Source organism: Salmo salar, chromosome 18 (genome assembly GCF_965601325.2).
Source record: "Salmo salar chromosome 18, fSalSal1, whole genome shotgun sequence".
In the NCBI taxonomy this organism is placed as follows: Eukaryota; Metazoa; Chordata; class Actinopteri; order Salmoniformes; family Salmonidae; genus Salmo; species Salmo salar.
In genome coordinates this window covers 41,844,841-41,867,041 of record NC_138308.1, presented here as the reverse complement: position 1 = coordinate 41,867,041, position 22,201 = coordinate 41,844,841, and the positions used below count along the sequence as shown (strand labels likewise).

The 22,201-nt window shown below is 42.2% G+C and overlaps 1 protein-coding gene across 1 annotated transcript in view; it reads right to left on the bottom strand.

The window, feature by feature from the left end:
• The window catches only part of LOC106593178 (A disintegrin and metalloproteinase with thrombospondin motifs 14), a 135,607-nt gene that overhangs the window by 7,320 nt on the left and 106,086 nt on the right, over positions 1-22,201 (bottom strand). Inside the window, exons 15-21 of the mRNA XM_082964979.1 lie at positions 19,907-19,987; positions 16,963-17,129; positions 14,285-14,450; positions 13,167-13,299; positions 7,004-7,211; positions 5,906-6,035; positions 1,242-1,352 (exon numbers count right to left, since the gene is read on the bottom strand). Coding sequence (XP_082821105.1) covers positions 1,242-1,352; positions 5,906-6,035; positions 7,004-7,211; positions 13,167-13,299; positions 14,285-14,450; positions 16,963-17,129; positions 19,907-19,987 — 996 coding nt within the window. The remainder of the gene's footprint in view (positions 1-1,241; positions 1,353-5,905; positions 6,036-7,003; positions 7,212-13,166; positions 13,300-14,284; positions 14,451-16,962; positions 17,130-19,906; positions 19,988-22,201) is intronic.

Sequence of the window (22,201 nt, the reverse complement as noted above, 5' to 3'; positions counted from 1 at the left end):
AAAAGTACGGTCTACAGATCTACTTGAATCTGAACAATCCTTTAACTCAAACAGAATATGGAAAAAATAAGACCATGGCATTCTGTAATCCCAACCACCAACTTATACATTTGAAGTTTGTTCATTGACTGCATTTAACACCAAGGAAACGTTTTACAATGAAATTGGCCCCAATGCGCAACTGTTCACTGTGTCCCCTAAATCAGGTAGGCACATTCTTTCATTTGATGTGGGTGTGCCCAACAGATAAATGCCTTTTTATCCCACGAAGTTCATGAATTTAAATATTCAATGCTTTCCTTTAATTATGTTACTTAACGATGATAGCCTTTTGAATCTCTCAATCAATCAGAGAAGATTACTGCTGGAGGGCAGCACTGCTGCTGAAAAATGATTGGCTCTAAGTTGGCGACTACCTCACTCTCCCATTTAACCAGTTACCAGTTACTGTTAGGAGTTATAACACTAGAATTATCGACAACAAGAAGGAATGGGGCTGGTCAAGGAACAATTGAGGATGAGGGTGGGTGGAAGGGGACTGGGTTATCTTTGTATGCATTTATTTGATTGTTTTTGTACTTGTAACCCCGCTTTCAAAAACAAAAGAATGACAAAACTGAATATAAAGTTGGTCACAAAAGAAAAGAGATTTGGACCTCTTGGCGTAACGCCTAAGGTTATGGGTTGAGTCCCAGTCAGGGCTGTTCCCAGAATTCACTACAAACTGTACCTCAAACATATTTCTCAGACATACTCTTTAGTATCAGATGTTTAAAACGGTAAGCCGCTAAGAATAGAATAGACTAGAATCCAATAAAATCCAATAGAAGAATAGAATAGAATCCAATAAAATCCAATAGAAGAATAGAATAGTCTAGAATCCAATAAAATCTAATAGAAGAATAGAATAGAATCCAATAAACTCCAATAGAAGAATAGAATAGACTAGAATCCAATAAAATCCAATAGAAGAATAGAATAGACTAGAATCCAATAAACTCCAATAGAAGAATAGAATAGAATCCAATAAACTCCAATAGAAGAATAGAATAGAATCCAATAAACTCCAATAGAAGAATAGAATAGAATCCAATAAACTCCAATAGAAGAATAGAATAGACTACAATCCAATAAAATCCAATAGAATAATAGAATAGACTAGAATCCAATAAACTCCAATAGAAGAATTGAATAGACTAGGATTTTATTGGATTCAATAGAAGCATCCCATGCTCACTTACTGGAGGATAGTTTGTGGACAGGATTATCAGGAACAATCTGATGTACACCCTCCGTCTTCGTTGTTGAATTCTCCATGGCTTCTTTAGTGAGCGGGGGCAGCGATGACTGTCCTGTTTAAACCACAGGATGAGAGACGACAACATTTACACATTATTACATGGTGGGACTTTGGCTTTCAAAATTCAGATTTTCCAGAAATCCAGGTTGGACGATTCCAGATGTCTTGCTTTTTCCTTACTTCTTCTGGTAATGTACCGACTGGGAGTTCTGGACATCCTGGAAATTTTTGGGAAAGTTATCTTAACTGCAACCCTACATAAGGGTTCTTTGGGAAGGGTGATGTTTCTATGTGGAACCATAATGACTCAAATAGCCCTTTGAGCTCTTCAAATGGTTCTTTACAGTTCAGAAAATGGTTCTTTCCTCTTCTAGTGATAATTAAAATGTAGGGGAAGCAGCTCATTAGAATATTTTGGGGCGTGGTTTGCGCACAGCTCTTTTAGTGCAGCTGTGAGTGAGAGTGTCATGTCAGTTTATGTAATCTCTTGTGTAATTCCATTACATATTAGATATGACAATGGTCAATAATGGTGTCCTGTGAAAGACTCATGTTATGGCCTTATGTCTGTTGAGAACAGATGACTAAATCAGTCAGTGGGTCTGAATTCTCTCCTCGCGGGACCCCAGCTGTTCCAGAGGAAGCTCATTTGATTCAACTTGTCAATAATAACACCTATGGTAGTTTAACAATATAACATGTCTGACCAGAATAAAACCCTGTGTGGTTTTCAATTGGATCTACAAAGAATCTTTAAGATTAAAGAAGGTTCTTTATAGAACCATTCTCCATAAAGGTTCTATAAAGGACCATAGGAAAAGGGTTGCAACCATAGTAGAACCCTTTTTTGATGCTATATAGAACCTTTTACTAATGGTTCTTTATAGAACATTAGCACCATGTTCCATTTAGAACCTTGAGCATGGTTCTTCATAGAACCTTCAAAAAAAGGTTACATATAGCACCAAAAGGGATTTGCTATGGCAGTGGTTCCCGAACTAGGGGTTTGCGACCCCATGTGGGGTCCGCTGACACAATAAAAAATAAAGAAATTAGACATACAGTATATATACAGTGCTGTGAAATATATATTACATACAGTATAAATACATACAGTATAAAATTAGACATACAGTATATATACAGTGCTGTGAAATATATATTACATACAGTATAAATACATACAGTATAAAATTAGACATACATACATATACAGTGCTGTGAAATATATATTACATACAGTATAAATACATACAGTATAAAATTAGACATACAGTATATATACAGTGCTGTGAAAAAGTATTTGCCCCCTTTCTGATTTTCTCCATTTTTGATACTGAATGTTATCAAATCTTCAACCAAAACCTAATATTAGATAAAGGGAGCCTGAGTTGACAAATAACAAAAAAATATGAACTTCTCATTTCACGTCCTGCCACGACATCTCAGTTGGGATTAGGTCTGGACTTTGACTAAGCCATTCCAAAACTTAAAATGTTTTTTTTTTTTTTGCAATTTTCATGTAACCAACAACACACACACACCAAGTGGACATCAGTAACCAACAATACAACAAACACAAACCACAGTGAAGCAGTAGCCTATGTCCTAATTTGACATAAACATGGTCTCAGACAAAGCCACAACGCACCATCTGTTCCAAACTCCCCAGGTAATCAGAGCTCTTTAAGAACCTCCTCCTCTCCTGTCTCCCCAGGTAATCAGAGCTCTTTAAGAACCTCCTCCTCTCCTCTCCTGTCTCCCCAGGTAATCAGAGCTCTTTAAGAACCTCCTCCTCTCCTCCCCTGTCTCCCCAGGTAATCAGAGCTCTTTAAGAACCTCCTCCTCTCCTCCCCTGTCTCCCCAGGTAATCAGAGCTCTTTAAGAACCTCCTCCTCTCCTCTCTTGTCTCCCCAGGTAATCAGAGCTCTTTAAGAACCTCCTCCTCTCCTCCCCTGTCTCCCCAGGTAATCAGAGCTCTTTAAGAACCTCCTCCTCTCCTCTCTTGTCTCCCCAGGTAATCAGAGCTCTTTAAGAACCTCCTCCTCTCCTGTCTCCCCAGGTAATCAGAGCTCTTTAAGAACCTCCTCCTCTCCTCTCTTGTCTCCCCAGGTAATCAGAGCTCTTTAAGAACCTCCTCCTCTCCTGTCTCCCCAGGTAATCAGAGCTCTTTAAGAACCTCCTCCTCTCCTCTCTTGTCTCCCCAGGTAATCAGAGCTCTTTAAGAACCTCCTCCTCTCCTGTCTCCCCAGGTAATCAGAGCTCTTTAAGAACCCCTGTTCCTCTCCTAAATGTCACCCATTCATGTTTGGACAACTCTCATCCTCCTTTCTAATGGTTCATAAAGAGGTGTCCCCTAAATGTGTTTCACCCCCTGGAAGTCACTCCTCAGATAACAACTGGGTACAAAGCTCAATTCCCCCCATTCCCCCCAGGTGTTATGGAGGAGAAGGAGGGTCCATTTATATTGGCTTTCCCAACTGTTCAGATGCATGTATAGACACAGATACAGGCGCACACACACACACACACACACACACACACACACACACACACACACACACACACACACACACACACACACACACACACACACACACACACACACACACACACACACACGCAGTCTTGCGCAGCTAACCTTGTGGGGACATACAATTCAGTCCCATTCAAAATCCTATTTTCCTTAACCCTTTCACACGTACAATCACACGGGGTGTGATCGTTCTACAGTGGTCCCTGAAGCATACGATCACACCCCGTGTGATTAGAACACTCATTTAGAACACTCATGTAGAACCGCCAGTTTCGAATGACGCAACAATCAACATTTGAGCTGGCCACACTTTTTTCAGAAACTATTTACACAAACACAGTCCTTACAAAGTTATGTCCAGAATGTGAGCAGTTTATTTTTGGATGCAATGTTCAGATATTCACAGAAGTATCTATAGCATAACACAATCATCCTAACCGGAAAAATGTAGGCTACATTTGTCCTAGCGCTGAGGAAAGATTGACGCAACACAAGCGGTCATATTTTCTAACTATCGGCTGACATAAATTACACTATGAATTAGCTAATAGCAATTACTATGTACAATTAATCACATCACGGGTGAGCTCACCGTTGATCAAAATAATTGAGTAAAACACTTTCTAGAAATCGAAAGTAATCCGACGATTAGTTTCAGCGCGCAGCCATGCTTTTTTACCTCACAGAAACCGAAGATAATAAGAGAAGACAAGATGAGTTGTTGATGGGGTGTGGTCTACCATCATTCACATCCCACATTCACTTCCTGAAGTTCTCAAAAAATGAGTGAACCCTTACTCACCTCATTTTGTTATAGCATCTTTGATCCGACAGACGATCAAGTGAAAACCAGAATGCATTGTATGTCAACAAACATGGCTCCATACACAAAGCTGGAATTAGCTTAGCTCATCATAATCAGTACAACCTTCAAAACATTATTTTACACACATACTATGCGCCCTTTACAATTTATGCAAAAATCGGAACGCATGATTTATCACGGGTAATTGAAAAACGTAAATAAAATAGTAAATATATCAATAATACCACACAAAACATTTTCTGATAGTGATTTATTGATACAAATTGCGCGTTTAGGCAGTCAATCACGGTAACCTCTCACTCCCACTCTGAGCCATTCAGTGTTGTTGTTTATGTAACAATCACATCCTGGAATGGAGAGAACGTTCGAACATCACGTGCATAAAAAAACTCACGCTGGGGCGACCGTTAGAGATATTTGGAACTCACACGTGAAAGGGTTAACCCCTAAGGCTAACCCTAACCATAACCCAAAACCCTAACCCTAAGGCTAACCCTAACCATAACCCAAAACCCTAACCCTAAGGCTAACCATAACCCAAAACCCTAACCCTAAGGCTAACCCTAACCATAACCCAAAACCCTAACCCTAAGGCTAACCCTAACCATAACCCAAAACCCTAACCCTAAGGCTAACCCTAACCATAACCCAAAAACCTAACCTTAACCCTAAAACTAATCTCAGCTCCTAACCCTAATTCTTACCCTAACACTAATTCTAACCTTAACCCTAACCCTAATTCTAATCCTAACACTAATTCTAACCTTAACCCTAATTCTAATCCTAACACTAATTCTAACCTTAACCCTAAACCTAATTCTAATCCTAACACTAATTCTAACCTTAACCCTAATTCTAATCCTAACACTAATTCTAACCTTAACCCTAATTCTAATCCTAACACTAATTCTAACCTTAACCCTAACCCCACTAGAAACAGCATTTGACCTTGTGAAGAACAACAGAATGTCTCCAGTTATGTTTGTTCTTTTACTATTCTTGTGGGGACTTCTGGTCAAGTATATTTTATGATTTAAGTTAAACGCGCGCGCACACACACACACACAAAGTGCTACAGAGGTCTCCTGATGCACTTATAGGGACAGTAATAGGAACAGTTATTACACATCATTGACTTCTATCTCTGTGTGTGTGTGTTGTTCTGTGTGTGTGTGTTTCTGTGAGCGTGTGTGTGTGTGTGTGCATAAGAGCATGCATGTGTGTGTGTTTGTATGTACTCTACCTGGACATGGGCTCAGTTTACAGATGAGGACAGTTTCAGGCTTGTCTCCCTCACACTGGCCGATGGTGTTGTCTGTGGCTCTACACACAACCTGTCTCTGTCGAATCCCCTCTCCACAGCTTACTGAACACTGTGGTGGCCACACAGAGAGACACAGAGAGACAGCGGGTTAGATAACCTGTCTCTGTCGAATCCCCTCTCCACAGCTTACTGAACACTGTGGTGGCCACACAGAGAGACACAGAGAGACAGCGGGTTAGATAACTTGTCTCTGTCGAATCCCCTCTCCACAGCTTACTGAACACTGTGGTGGCCACACAGAGAGACACAGAGAGACAGCGGGTTAGATAACTTGTCTCTGTCGAATCCCCTCTCCACAGCTTACTGAACACTGTGGTGGCCACACAGAGAGACACAGAGAGACAGCGGGTTAGATAACCTGTCTCTGTCGAATCCCCTCTCCACAGCTTACTGAACACTGTGGTGGCCAGAGAGACAGCGGGTCAGACGAGACTCAAAGCAGCTGGCTCTTCACAGTTCTTAGAAACAACGCTGAAATCCCTAGAACAGTTAGCTAGCACAATTCCTAAAACAAATCGATATAGAGCAACTTCCCTTTCCAGAAAACCCGGTAAACAACAGAGGAAAAAAGTGTTTATATTCAACAAAATCAATAAAATAGGACTCTGCTAGAGGGTCTGGATACGCTAACCATCCTCTTCACGTCTCCTTCAGTGTGTGGTGACTGGAGAATGTTCCATACCAGGGTTGAGCTTCATTACAATTCAATTCAGTCAATTCACAAAGAAAACTACAATTCTATTTTAGTGAACAGAAATTCCAATTCCATCATTGATTGAATTGAAATTGAGTTGACTCCAACTCTGATAAGTAGTACTGTAAGCTGTGTGACAGAGCTCCATGACCAGGTCCCTGTCTGTACTGAAGGCTCTGTGGTGGAGCTCCATTCTGGGACCCACCTGTTACCAGGCCCATGTGTAGAGGATGCTCTGTGGTGAAGCTCTATGCTGGGACCCACCTGTGACTAGGCCCCTGTCTAGAGGATGCTCTGTGGTGAAGCTCTATGCTGGGACCCACCTGTGACCAGGCCCCTGTCCTCCACTGTGCAGGGCAGGCAGAGGGGTTACAGACCTTCCTGGTCTCAGGCTTGTCCTCTGTACAGTACTTAGTGTGGACCGTCCGGTTGGTGCCGTTGTGGAGGGCCTGCATACACTGAACAACCCTGGACTGGTAGCCAACCTTCCCACACGTCTTACTGCACGGGTTCCACTCCTCCACCAACCACCTGGGAGAGGAGGGAGAGAGAGGGAGGGAGGATTGGGGGCAGACAGAATAAGAGAGAGGGGGGGGCAGACAGAATAAGAGAGAGGGGGGGGGGCAGACAGAATAAGAGAGAGAGGGGGGGGCAGACAGAATAAGAAAGAGAGGGGGGGGCAGACAGAATAAGAGAGAGGGGGGGCAGACAGAATAAGAGAGAGAGGGGGGGCAGACAGAATAAGAGAGAGGGGGGGGCAGACAGAATAAGAGAGAGGGGGGGCAGACAGAATAAGAGAGAGGGGGGGGGCAGACAGAATAAGAGAGGGGGGGGGGCAGACAGAATAAGAAAGAGAGAGGGGGGGCAGACAGAATAAGAGAGAGGGGGGCAGACAGAATAAGAGAGAGGGGGGGGGGCAGACAGAATAAGAGAGAGAAGGGAGCAGACAGAATAAGAGAGAGAGAGGGGGGGCAGACAGAATAAGAGAGAGGGGGGGGCAGACAGAATAAGAGAGAGAGAGGGGGGGCAGACAGAATAAGAGAGAGGGGGGGGGCAGACAGAATAAGAGAGAGAGAGGGGGGGCAGACAGAATAAGAGAGAGGGGGGGCAGACAGAATAAGAGAGAGAAGGGGGGCAGACAGAATAAGAGAGAGGGGGGGGCAGACAGAATAAGAGAGAGGGGGGGGCAGACAGAATAAGAGAGAGGGGGGGGCAGACAGAATAAGAGAGAGGGGGGGGCAGACAGATTAGAGAGAGAAGGGGGGCAGACAGAATAAGAGAGAGGGGGGGGCAGACAGAATAAGAGAGAGGGGGGGCAGACAGAATAAGAGAGGGGGGGGGGGCAGACAGAATAAGAGAGAGGGGGGGGGCAGACAGAATAAGAGAGAGGGGGGGGGCAGACAGAATAAGAGAGAGAGGGGGGGCAGACAGAATAAGAGAGAGAGGGGGGGCAGACAGAATAAGAGAGAGGGGGGGCAGACAGAATAAGAGAGAGAGGGGGGGCAGACAGAATAAGAGAGAGGGGGGGGCAGACAGAATAAGAGAGAGAGGGGGGGCAGACAGAATAAGAGAGAGGGGGGGGCAGACAGAATAAGAGAGAGGGGGGGGCAGACAGAATAAGAGAGAGGGGGGGGCAGACAGAATAAGAGAGAGGGGGGGGCAGACAGAATAAGAGAGAGGGGGGGGCAGACAGAATAAGAGAGGTGGGGGGGGGGGAAGACTCTCAGTCAGACCTCCTTCACTTCACTGACCTTTCATATAATAAGGCCAGACTGCCGTGGCACAGGGCACTCACCCCAACTATCACATTATTCAATCTGTCTACTACCGGGAATGACTAGGTTATTATCACATTATTCAATCTGTCTACTACCGGGAATGACTAGGTTATTATCACATTATTCAATCTGTCTACTACCGGGAATGACTAGGTTATTATCTCATTATTCAATCTGTCTACTACCGGGAATGACTAGGTTATTATCACATTATTCAATCTGTCCACTACCGGGAATGACTAGGTTATTATCTCATTATTCAATCTGTCTACTACCGGGAATGACTAGGTTATTATCACATTATTCAATCTGTCCACTACCGGGAATGACTAGGTTATTATCTCATTATTCAATCCGTCTACTACCGGGAATGACTAGGTTATTATCACATTATTCAATCTGTCCACTACCGGGAATGACTAGGTTATTATCTCATTATTCAATCTGTCTACTACCGGGAATGACTAGGTTATTATCACATTATTCAATCTGTCCACTACCGGGAATGACTAGGTTATTATCTCATTATTCAATCCGTCTACTACCGGGAATGACTAGGTTATTATCACATTATTCAATCTGTCCACTACCGGGAATGACTAGGTTATTATCTCATTATTCAATCCGTCTACTACCGGGAATGACTAGGTTATTATCACATTATTCAATCTGTCTACTACCGGGAATGACTAGGTTATTATCACATTATTCAATCTGTCTACTACTGGGAATGACTAGGTTATTATCTCATTATTCAATCTGTCTACTACTGGGAATGACTAGGTTATTATCTCATTATTCAATCTGTCTACTACTGGGAATGACTAGGTTATTATCACATTATTCAATCTGTCTACTACTGGGAATGACTAGGTTATTATCTCATTATTCAATCTGTCTACTACCGGGAATGACTAGGTTATTATCACATTATTCAATCTGTCTACTACTGGGAATGACTAGGTTATTATCTCATTATTCAATCTGTCCACTACTGGGAATGACTAGGTTATTATCTCATTATTCAATCTGTCCACTACTGGGAATGACTAGGTTATTATCTCATTATTCAATCTGTCTACTACTGGGAATGACTAGGTTATTATCTCATTATTCAATCTGTCTACTACCGGGAATGACTAGGTTATTATCTCATTATTCAATCTGTCTACTACCGGGAATGACTAGGTTATTATCACATTATTCAATCTGTCCACTACTGGGAATGACTAGGTTATTATCTCATTATTCAATCTGTCTACTACTGGGAATGACTAGGTTATTATCTCATTATTCAATCTGTCTACTACTGGGAATGACTAGGTTATTATCACATTATTCAATCTGTCTACTACCGGGAATGACTAGGTTATTATCACATTATTCAATCTGTCCACTACTGGGAATGACTAGGTTATTATCTCATTATTCAATCTGTCTACTACCGGGAATGACTAGGTTATTATCACATTATTCAATCTGTCTACTACTGGGAATGACTAGGTTATTATCTCATTATTCAATCTGTCTACTACCGGGAATGACTAGGTTATTATCACATTATTCAATCTGTCTACTACTGGGAATGACTAGGTTATTATCTCATTATTCAATCTGTCCACTACTGGGAATGACTAGGTTATTATCTCATTATTCAATCTGTCCACTACTGGGAATGACTAGGTTATTATCTCATTATTCAATCTGTCTACTACTGGGAATGACTAGGTTATTATCTCATTATTCAATCTGTCTACTACCGGGAATGACTAGGTTATTATCTCATTATTCAATCTGTCTACTACCGGGAATGACTAGGTTATTATCACATTATTCAATCTGTCCACTACTGGGAATGACTAGGTTATTATCTCATTATTCAATCTGTCTACTACTGGGAATGACTAGGTTATTATCTCATTATTCAATCTGTCTACTACCGGGAATGACTAGGTTATTATCACATTATTCAATCTGTCTACTACTGGGAATGACTAGGTTATTATCTCATTATTCAATCTGTCTACTACCGGGAATGACTAGGTTATTATCACATTATTCAATCTGTCTACTACTGGGAATGACTAGGTTATTATCTCATTATTCAATCTGTCCACTACTGGGAATGACTAGGTTATTATCTCATTATTCAATCTGTCCACTACTGGGAATGACTAGGTTATTATCTCATTATTCAATCTGTCTACTACTGGGAATGACTAGGTTATTATCTCATTATTCAATCTGTCTACTACCGGGAATGACTAGGTTATTATCTCATTATTCAATCTGTCTACTACCGGGAATGACTAGGTTATTATCACATTATTCAATCTGTCCACTACTGGGAATGACTAGGTTATTATCTCATTATTCAATCTGTCTACTACTGGGAATGACTAGGTTATTATCTCATTATTCAATCTGTCTACTACTGGGAATGACTAGGTTATTATCACATTATTCAATCTGTCTACTACCGGGAATGACTAGGTTATTATCACATTATTCAATCTGTCCACTACTGGGAATGACTAGGTTATTATCTCATTATTCAATCTGTCTACTACTGGGAATGACTAGGTTATTATCTCATTATTCAATCTGTCTACTACCGGGAATGACTAGGTTATTATCTCATTATTCAATCTGTCTACTACCGGGAATGACTAGGTTATTATCACATTATTCAATCTGTCTACTACCGGGAATGACTAGGTTATTATCACATTATTCAATCTGTCCACTACTGGGAATGACTAGGTTATTATCTCATTATTCAATCTGTCTACTACTGGGAATGACTAGGTTATTATCTCATTATTCAATCTGTCTACTACTGGGAATGACTAGGTTATTATCACATTATTCAATCTGTCTACTACTGGGAATGACTAGGTTATTATCTCATTATTCAATCTGTCTACTACTGGGAATGACTAGGTTATTATCACATTATTCAATCTGTCCACTACTGGGAATGACTAGGTTATTATCTCATTATTCAATCTGTCTACTACTGGGAATGACTAGGTTATTATCACATTATTCAATCTGTCCACTACTGGGAATGACTAGGTTATTATCTCATTATTCAATCTGTCTACTACCGGGAATGACTAGGTTATTATCTCATTATTCAATCTGTCTACTACCGGGAATGACTAGGTTATTATCACATTATTCAATCTGTCCACTACTGGGAATGACTAGGTTATTATCTCATTATTCAATCTGTCTACTACTGGGAATGACTAGGTTATTATCTCATTATTCAATCTGTCTACTACTGGGAATGACTAGGTTATTATCACATTATTCAATCTGTCTACTACCGGGAATGACTAGGTTATTATCACATTATTCAATCTGTCCACTACTGGGAATGACTAGGTTATTATCTCATTATTCAATCTGTCTACTACTGGGAATGACTAGGTTATTATCTCATTATTCAATCTGTCTACTACCGGGAATGACTAGGTTATTATCTCATTATTCAATCTGTCTACTACCGGGAATGACTAGGTTATTATCACATTATTCAATCTGTCTACTACCGGGAATGACTAGGTTATTATCACATTATTCAATCTGTCCACTACTGGGAATGACTAGGTTATTATCTCATTATTCAATCTGTCTACTACTGGGAATGACTAGGTTATTATCTCATTATTCAATCTGTCTACTACTGGGAATGACTAGGTTATTATCACATTATTCAATCTGTCTACTACTGGGAATGACTAGGTTATTATCTCATTATTCAATCTGTCTACTACTGGGAATGACTAGGTTATTATCACATTATTCAATCTGTCCACTACTGGGAATGACTAGGTTATTATCTCATTATTCAATCTGTCTACTACTGGGAATGACTAGGTTATTATCACATTATTCAATCTGTCCACTACTGGGAATGACTAGGTTATTATCTCATTATTCAATCTGTCCACTACCGGGAATTAGGTTATTATCACATTATTCAATCTGTCCACTACTGGGAATGACTAGGTTATTATTGTCACGTCCTGACCAGTAATAGGGGTTATTTGTTATTGTAGTTTGGTCAGGACATGGCAGAGGGTATTTGTTTTATGTGTTTCGGGGTGGTGGTTTGTTTAGAAGGGTGTTTGATTTATTATTTCCGGGTTTTGGGTTATGTTCTATGTTTTTGTATTTCTATGTTCTTTCTAGTTTAGTATTTCTATGTTTAGGTATTGGGTGTTGGACTCTCAATTGGAGGCAGGTGTTTCCTAGTTGCCTCTGATTGAGAGTCCTATATATAATTAGGTATGTGTTTGTGTTTGGAGTTTGTGGGAGATTGTGCTAGGTATAGCTTAGTTGCCTTACCAGCCTGTTATGCGTCATTGTGTTTTGTGTACGTGTTTATTTTGGTTTCCCTTCTTTTCCTAAATAAAGAAGATGAGTACACATGATCCCGCTGCGTTTTGGTCCGACAATGATTTTTCCTTATCGTCTGACGAAGAAGAATGTGACAATTATCTCATTATTCAATCTGTCTACTACTGGGAATGACTAGGTTAGTCATCCAGACAGAGTCCATTAGCTCCAGTCCCTCTTCGAGAGGGAGAGTCCCTTAGAGCGATGATGATGATGATGAAATGGATGCTCTGCTATCAACATGGCTCGGACATGGACAGAAAGGATAGAGGGGAGAATGAAGGGGAGAGGAGCTCACGTTGGCTGACTGCACTCGTTCACGTTGCACCTCTTCCGGATGGGTTTGGGCTTCTTGCTGGTTTCACAGAAGTTCCGGTGCACCAGTCGACTGTCGCTCTTCCTCCTGCATCCGTATTTGGTGTACTGTATACCTGCCAGACGGTCCAATTCAACTGGTTAGTACAATCTGTTGTAACGTCTGGCAAAACATACGTTTTTCAATTATACTGTAAATCATTTGACAGAAAGAAAATACAGGTGGCTATATGAACTAACACTGGAGAGAGAGAGCACACACACACACACACTGACAGAGAAACAGGGTAGGAAGAACCATCTGAATGTGAATGTGTCAGAGACCCCTGAGCAACATGCCCTGAGGACATTTATGCTCTGCTCTGTGTCAGCCAGGTTGGGACAATAGCACCAACCCAAAGCAGGTTGCCAGGTTGGCACAATAGTACCAACCCACAGCAGGTTGCCAGCCAGGTTGGGACAATAGCACCAACCCAAAGCAGGTTGCCAGGTTGGGACAATAGTACCAACCCACAGCAGGTTGCCAGCCAGGTTGGGACAATAGTACCAACCCACAGCAGGTTGCCAGGTTGGGACAATAGTACCAACCCACAGCAGGTTGCCAGCCAGGTTGGGACAATAGTACCAACCCACAGCAGGTTGCCAGGTTGGGCCAATAGCACCAACCCACAACAGGGGTACTTGGCAACCCAGGCACAAATGGAAACAACCATGATTGACAGGTGAACCAGCAGGGACCTTTCTGTAGCAGGTGAGATTGAATTAATCTGGTCTAAAGAGTCGCTCCACAAGCAGCCCCCCCCCCCCCCACACACAGAGAATCCATCTGGTCTAAAGATCCACTCCACAACCAGGCCCCCCCCCCCACACACAGAGAATCCATCTGGTCTAAAGAGTCACTCCACAACCAGGCCCCCCCACACACACAGAGAATCCATCTGGTCTAAAGAGCCACTCCACAAGCAGGCCCCCCCCCACACACAGAGAATCCATCTGGTCTAAAGATCCACTCCACAACCAGCCCCCCCCCCCCCCCCCACACACAGAGAATCCATCTGGTCTAAAGATCCACTCCACAACCAGGCCCCCCCATACACACACCTCCCCCACAGGGTTTAGAGCACTGCGACCAGCTCTTCAGGGCCCACTCGTAGGTATCCAGCTCGGCCAGGAGAACGTTGTTATTGGTGATGACCGGCAGCAGGTCCTCATGGATAATGTACTTATATGTCAGACTGATCTTAGTGTCCTCCTCCTGGGGAATGACCTAGAAGAGGAAAGGAAGAAAGAGGACACGATGACAGAGAGAGAGAGAGAGAGAGAGAGAGAGAGAGAGAGAGAGAGAGACAGGGAGAAAGAGAGTGAGAGACAGACAGAAAGAGAGCGAGAGAAAGATAAACAATTGATTCCCATTCAAAATCCTATTCTCCCTAATCCCTAAACCTAACCCTTAACCTAAATCTGACCTTAACATTAACCCCAAATCCTAACCCTAAACCTAAGCCCCTAAGCCTAAAATAGCCTTTTTCATTGTGGGGACATGCGAAATGTCCCCACTTGTCTGAATTGTCCTCGTTTTACTATCCTTGTAAGGATTTCTGGTCCACACACACACAGTGGACAATAGTGCTGAGCAATTAACCAACATTTAGTATTTTTGTTGTTGAATATTAAACAACTAATTGACCAACGTCAGTTCAATTACTTGAATTCGATTTTGTTCTGTTATGTGAACCTAACGCACATTTCCTCTAGAGGGAAATCAAATCACTCACGAGAGAAATCAACTCAAGAACTAAGTGGGACGATGGGCTAAAGGGAGATGTAGTTTTTCATTAAGCAAATATTCAACCTAGTTCAGCGCAGAAACGTGGTAATTAACTACAATGACCATAATCCATTGCGCCAGTTTTTTCCCAGTTTAGGCAGAGATGCATACACTTTTACGCTCATACTTAGACATGCTAGCCTAGCTAAACAGGATGACTACAGACTGCTCTGCAGCATACTTAGGCATGCTAGTCTAGCTAAACAGGATGACTACAGACAGCTCTGCAGCATACTTAAGCAGGCTAGCCTAGCTAAACAGGATGACTACAGACAGCTCTGCAGCATACTTAGGCATGCTAGTCTAGCTAAACAGAATGACTAGACAGCTCTGCTGGATACTTAGGCAGGCTAGCCTAGCTAGATAGGATGACGGCTGACTGCCAGAGATGAGATGATGACTTTAAGGAATGAAAAATAATAAAGTCATTAAATTAAAACTAAGTAAATATACACAACTGAATATTGTATTATTTCATAGTAATTTCCTATTTTTCTATTGATGTCTACCCAATGTGGACCTGACAGAGACAATGGAATATTTTCAATGCTTTGGCAATTACATGTTCACTATTTTTAGCTTTGTAATTTCCATTAAAAAGCACAAAAAAAATATATATATTTAATGTTATCGAAATCGAAAACCACAATATTTGTTTTACTAATCGTACCGAAACCGATCTAGAAAAGCACTAATTACCACAAGTGGACTAAATCAAAGATGATTAAAATCACAGTGAAGGTGCTCCACTGTCTTTCTAGGGGACTGACTGGAGTGTAAAGCTGAACCTCAACGTGAACCATTGGGCACGGAGTCCTTTATCTTCTGGCTGAACCTCAACGTGAACCATTGGGCACGGATTCCTTTATCTTCTGGCTGAACCTCAACGTGAACCATTGGGCACGGAGTCCTTTATCTTCTGGCTGAACCTCAACGTGAACCATTGGGCACGGAGTCCTTTATCTTCTGGCTGAACCTCAACGTGAACCATTGGGCACGGAGTCCTTTATCTTCTGGCTGAACCTCAACGTGAACCATTGGGCACGGAGTCCTTTATCTTCTGGCTGAACCTCAACGTGAACCATTGGGCACGGAGTCCTTTATCTTCTGGCTGAACCTCAACGTGAACCATTGGGCACGGAGTCCTTTATCTTCTGGCTGAACCTCAACGTGAACCATTGGGCACGGAGTCCTTTATCTTCTGGCTGAACCTCAACGTGAACCATTGGGCACGGAGTCCTTTATCTTCTGGCTGAACCTCAACGTGAACCATTGGGCACGGAGTCCTTTATCTTCTGGCTGAACCTCAACGTGAACCATTGGGCACGGAGTCCTTTATCTTCTGGCTGAACCTCAACGTGAACCATTGGGCACGGAGTCCTTTATCTTCTGGCTGAACCTCAACGTGAACCATTGGGCATGGAGTCCTTTATCTTCTGACCACATGCTGCTGTGTCGGATAGTGATCATTTGGGTCGGCCTGTTTTGGGTAAAATGAGAATTGAGGCGATGCACACCTGCATCACAACTGCCACTTGTCAATGTTTAAACATTCAGCCTGTGTGTGTGTGTGTGTGTGTGTGTGTGTGTGTGTGTGTGTGTGTGTGTGTGTGTGTGTGTGTACGTGTCTGTGTGTGTGTGTACGTGTCTGTGTGTGTGTGTACGTGTCTGGGTGTGTGTGTGTACGTGTGTACGTGTCTGGGTGTGTGTACATGTGTCTGGGTGTGTGTTTGTACACGTGTCTGGGTGTGTACGTGTGTGTGTACGTGTGTATGTGTGTGTGTGTGTATGTGTGTGTGTGTGTGTGTGTCTGGGTGTGCGTGTGTGTGTCTGGGTGTGCGTGTGTGTGTGTGTGTGTGTGCATGTGTGTGTGTGCGTGTGTGTGTCTGGGTGTGCGTGTGTGTGTGTCTGGGTGTGCGTCTTACTAGATCCATCAGTTTCATCTTCTTACCAGAACAACGATGCCCTCATGAAGGGGGCCGATTGTTTTCAGGGTTTCTTTCTCGCCGCTTCCGAAGACGTACTCCCACTCCAAACCGCTTTCGATGAAGGTTCTGGACTTGGCATCTCCACTTTTTGCGTTCAATATGAAGCTGCCTGTGACTTGATTCTTAACAGCTGTGAAACACAAAGAAAACCGTCTGATTCACAATGTGTTTTCATCCGTTGGATTGTCTGACAGAACCAGCACAGCAGAAACAGGCCATACAGAGGAGGGGTGACCAACTGTTCCAGCCTGTGTGTGTGTGTGTGTGTGTGTGTGTGTGTGTGTGTGTGTGTGTGTGTGTGTGTGTGTGTGTGTGTGTGTGTGTGTGTGTGTGTGTGTGTGTGTGTGTGTGTGTGTGTGTGTGTATGTGCTTGTGTGTGTGTGCACATGTGTGTGTGCACATTGTGTGTGTGTGTGTGTGTGTGTGTATTCAACTAGAATTCCATGACAATCGTCTTTCATTGGAAACACAACTAGGCTACATGTCATTGCATTCAATTCAAGGAAACTCTAAATTTTTCTATAACAGTAATGAAATTCAAATTCTTACTGAGAGAGCAGAGCAACGATAGAAGTTGGCAGCCATTATATGACATTGTGTCAGGGCTGTATAAAAGGTCCAATCTGCGATAGCTACTGTTGCTCAGTGTTCATTTCAAATAGAGATCTATACGTATGGTACATGTCATTGAAATTGAAATGACAGATTGTGGCTTTAATGCTAAAGCCTCGTCTCATCGTCTCCCTGTTAGATAATAGATCTTAGAGACAGACAGTGAGAGAAGGATTTGGCTGGTTGCCACGGTGATACTGACTCACGCTGGGCCGCTCAAACACACAGAGCTATTGAATACCAGGGGAGTCCCACACAGAGCTATTGAATACCAGGGGAGTCCCACACAGAGCTATTGAATACCAGGGGAGTCCCACACAGAGCTATTGAATACCAGGGGAGTCCCACACAGAGCTATTGTATACCAGGGGAGTCCCACACAGAGCTATTGAATACCAGGGGAGTCCCACACAGAGCTATTGAATACCAGGGGAGTCCCACACAGAGCTATTGAATACCAGGGGAGTCCCACACAGAGCTATTGAATACCAGGGGAGTCCCACACAGAGCTATTGAATACCAGGGGAGTCCCACACAGAGCTATTGTATACCAGGGGAGTCCAACACACAGAGCTATTGAATACCAAGGGAGTCCCACACAGAGCTATTGAATACCAGGGGAGTCCCACACAGAGCTATTGAATACCAGGGGAGTCCCACACAGAGCTATTGAATACCAGGGGAGTCCCACACAGAGCTATTGAATACCAGGGGAGTCCCACACAGAGCTATTGAATACCAGGGGAGTCCCACACAGAGCTATTGAATACCAGGGGAGTCCCACACAGAGCTATTGAATACCAGGAGTCCCTCACATAGGACCTGATTCCCAGCTGGGATAAACACTCCCCTCACATAGGACCTGATTCCCAGCTGAGATGAACACTCCCCTCACATAGGACCTGATTCCCAGCTGAGATGAACACTCCCCTCACATAGGACCTGATTCCCAGCTGAGATGAACACTCATCTCACATAGGACCTGATTTCCAGCTGAGATGAACACTCCCCTCACATAGGACCTGATTCCCAGCTGAGATGAACACTCATCTCACATAGGACCTGATTTCCAGCTGAGATGAACACTCCCCTCACATAGGACCTGATTCTCAGCTGAGGTGAACACTCCCCTCACATAGGACCTGATTCTCAGCTGAGGTGAACACTCCCCTCACATAGGACCTGATTCCCAGCTGAGGTGAACACTCCCCTCACATAGGACCTGATTCCCAGCTGAGGTGAACACAAGCAAATTGCTTACATGTCTTTTTTTTTGTAAATGATGAATTGACGTCAATGTGAGTGAAGTGTGTGGATCTGATGAAGTCAGAATATCTCCTGTTGACTAACATAAAGGATCGAATTGACCTTTACACTGACCAAAACTAATGTACCATTGAAATGTATTCAAAGAACCGTAGGAGGAATTTGTACTCAATGCCTTGTCCAGCATCATTCCTCAGACAGTCCATTACCATTAGTTTGCATTGAGAGTAATGAGGCAGTGATCACACGTATCCGTCCAACACCATATGGTATCATGTCTACTGCTCCTCTTCACCTGCTGCCACCCACTCTCCTGTTTATTCTGTCTCTACATTATGTTAGATAAGCTCTGTACACACACACACACACACACACACACACACACACCACACACACACACACACACACACACACACACACACACACACACACACACACACACACACACACACACACACACACACACACACACACACACACACACACACACACACACACACAGCGGGCCCTGATAGACATGATTAGCATTTCAAAAATGGGAGAAAATATCTGATGTCTGGTCCAGGCTGGCGAGATTTACTGACAGGATAAAACTCCTCAAGGCTAATTGGTGACAGTCAAATGTTCTGCAGTCATGCACTGCTGACGAAAATACAGGAAGTGTGTGTGTGTGTGTGTGTGTGTGTGTGTGTGTGTGTGTGTGTGTGTGTGAGAGAGTTCTGCAGTCATGCCCTGCGGATGTCCCTACTGTAAATGTACACTACTTGGCCAAAAGCTTGTTGAATATCTCATTCCCAAATCATGGTAATTAATATGGAGTTGTTCCCCCTTTGCTGCTATAACAGCCTCCACTCTTCTGGGAAGGCTTTCCACTAGATGTTGGAACATTGCTGCAGGGACTTGCTTCCATTCAGCCACAAGAGCATTAGTGAAGTCGAGCACTGATGTTGGGTGATTAGACCTGGCTCACAGTCGTCGTTCCAATTCATCCCAAAGGTGTTTTATCCTACTGTAACGAGACACACTTACCAATGATGTGGGAGGAAGTCTCATTCTCCTCTATAACGATGTGCCGGGCACCGATCGGAATATCAAACATCTTCAGCATGCCTACAGGAGAACAAGACAATATGAAACATCTTCAGCATCTCTATAGGACAACAAGACAATATGAAACATCTTCAGCATGTCTATAGGACAACAAGACAATATGAAACATCTTCAGCATGTCTATAGGACAACACAACAAGACAATATGAAACATCTTCAGCATGTCTATAGGACAACAAGACAATATGAAACATCTTCAGCATGTCTATAGGACAACAAGACAATATGAAACATCTTCAGCATGTCTATAGGACAACAAGACAATATGAAACATCTTCAGCATGTCTACAGGACAACAAGACAATATGAAACATCTTCAGCATGTCTATAGGACAACAAGACAATATGAAACATCTTCAGCATGTCTACAGGACAACAAGACAATATGAAACATCTTCAGCATGTCTATAGGACAACAAGACAATATGAAACATCTTCAGCATGTCTACAGGACAACAAGACAATATGAAACATATTCAGCATGTCTACAGGACAACACAACAAGACAATATGAAACATCTTCAGCATGTCTATAGGACAACAAGACAATATGAAACATCTTCAGCATGTCTACAGGACAACAAGACAATATGAAACATCTTCAGCATGTCTATAGGACAACACAACAAGACAATATTAAACATCTTCAGCATGTCTATAGGACAACAAGACAATATGAAACATCTTCAGCATGTCTATAGGACAACAAGACAATATGAAACAGCTTCAGCATGTCTACAGGACAACAAGACAATATGAAACATCTTCAGCATGTCTATAGGACAACAAGACAATATGAAACATCTTCAGCATGTCTATAGGACAACACATCAAGACAATATGAAACATCTTAAGCATGTCTACAGGTCAACAAGACAATATGAAACATATTCAGCATGTCTATAGGACAACACAACAAGACAATATAAAACATCTTCAGCATGTCTATAGGACAACACAACAAGACAATATGAAACATCTTCAGCATGTCTATAGGACAACAAGACAATATGAAACATCTTCAGCATGTCTATAGGACAACAAGACAATATGAAACATCTTCAGCATGTCTACAGGACAACAAGACAATATGAAACATCTTCAGCATGTCTATAGGACAACACAACAAGACAATATGAAACATCTTCAGCATGTCTATAGGACAACAAGACAATATGAAACATCTTCAGCATGTCTACAGGAGAACAAGACAATATGAAACATCTTCAGCATGTCTATAGGACAACAAGACAATATGAAACATCTTCAGCATGTCTATAGGACAACAAGACAATATGAAACATCTTCAGCATGTCTATAGGACAACAAGACAATATGAAACATCTTCAGCATGTCTATAGGACAACACAACAAGACAATATGAAACATCTTCAGCATGTCTACAGGACAACAAGACAATATGAAACATCTTCAGCATGTCTATAGGACAACACAACAAGACAATATGAAACATCTTCAGCATGTCTATAGGAAAACAAGACAATATGAAACATCTTCAGCATGTCTAAAGGAGAACAAGACAATATGAAACATCTTCAGCATGTCTATAGGACAACAAGACAATATGAAACATCTTCAGCATGTCTATAGGACAACAAGACAATATGAAACATCTTCAGCATGTCTACAGGACAACAAGACAATATGAAACATTTTCAGCATGTCTATAGGACAACACAACAAGACAATATGAAACATCTTCAGCATGTCTATAGGACAACACAACAAGACAATATGAAACATCTTCAGCATGTCTACAGGACAACAAGACAATATGAAACATCTTCAGCATGTCTATAGGACAACAAGACAATATGAAACATCTTCAGCATGTCTACAGGACAACAAGACAATATGAAACATCTTCAGCATGTCTATAGGACAACACAACAAGACAATATGAAACATCTTCAGCATGTCTATAGGACAACAAGACAATATGAAACATCTTCAGCATGTCTATAGGACAACAAGACAATATGAAACATCTTCAGCATGTCTACAGGACAACACAACAAGACAATATGAAACATCTTCAGCATGTCTATAGGACAACAAGACAATATGAAACATCTTCAGCATGTCTATAGGACAACAAGACAATATGAAACATCTTCAGCATGTCTACAGGACAACAAGACAATATGAAACATCTTCAGCATGTCTATAGGACAACACAACAAGACAATATGA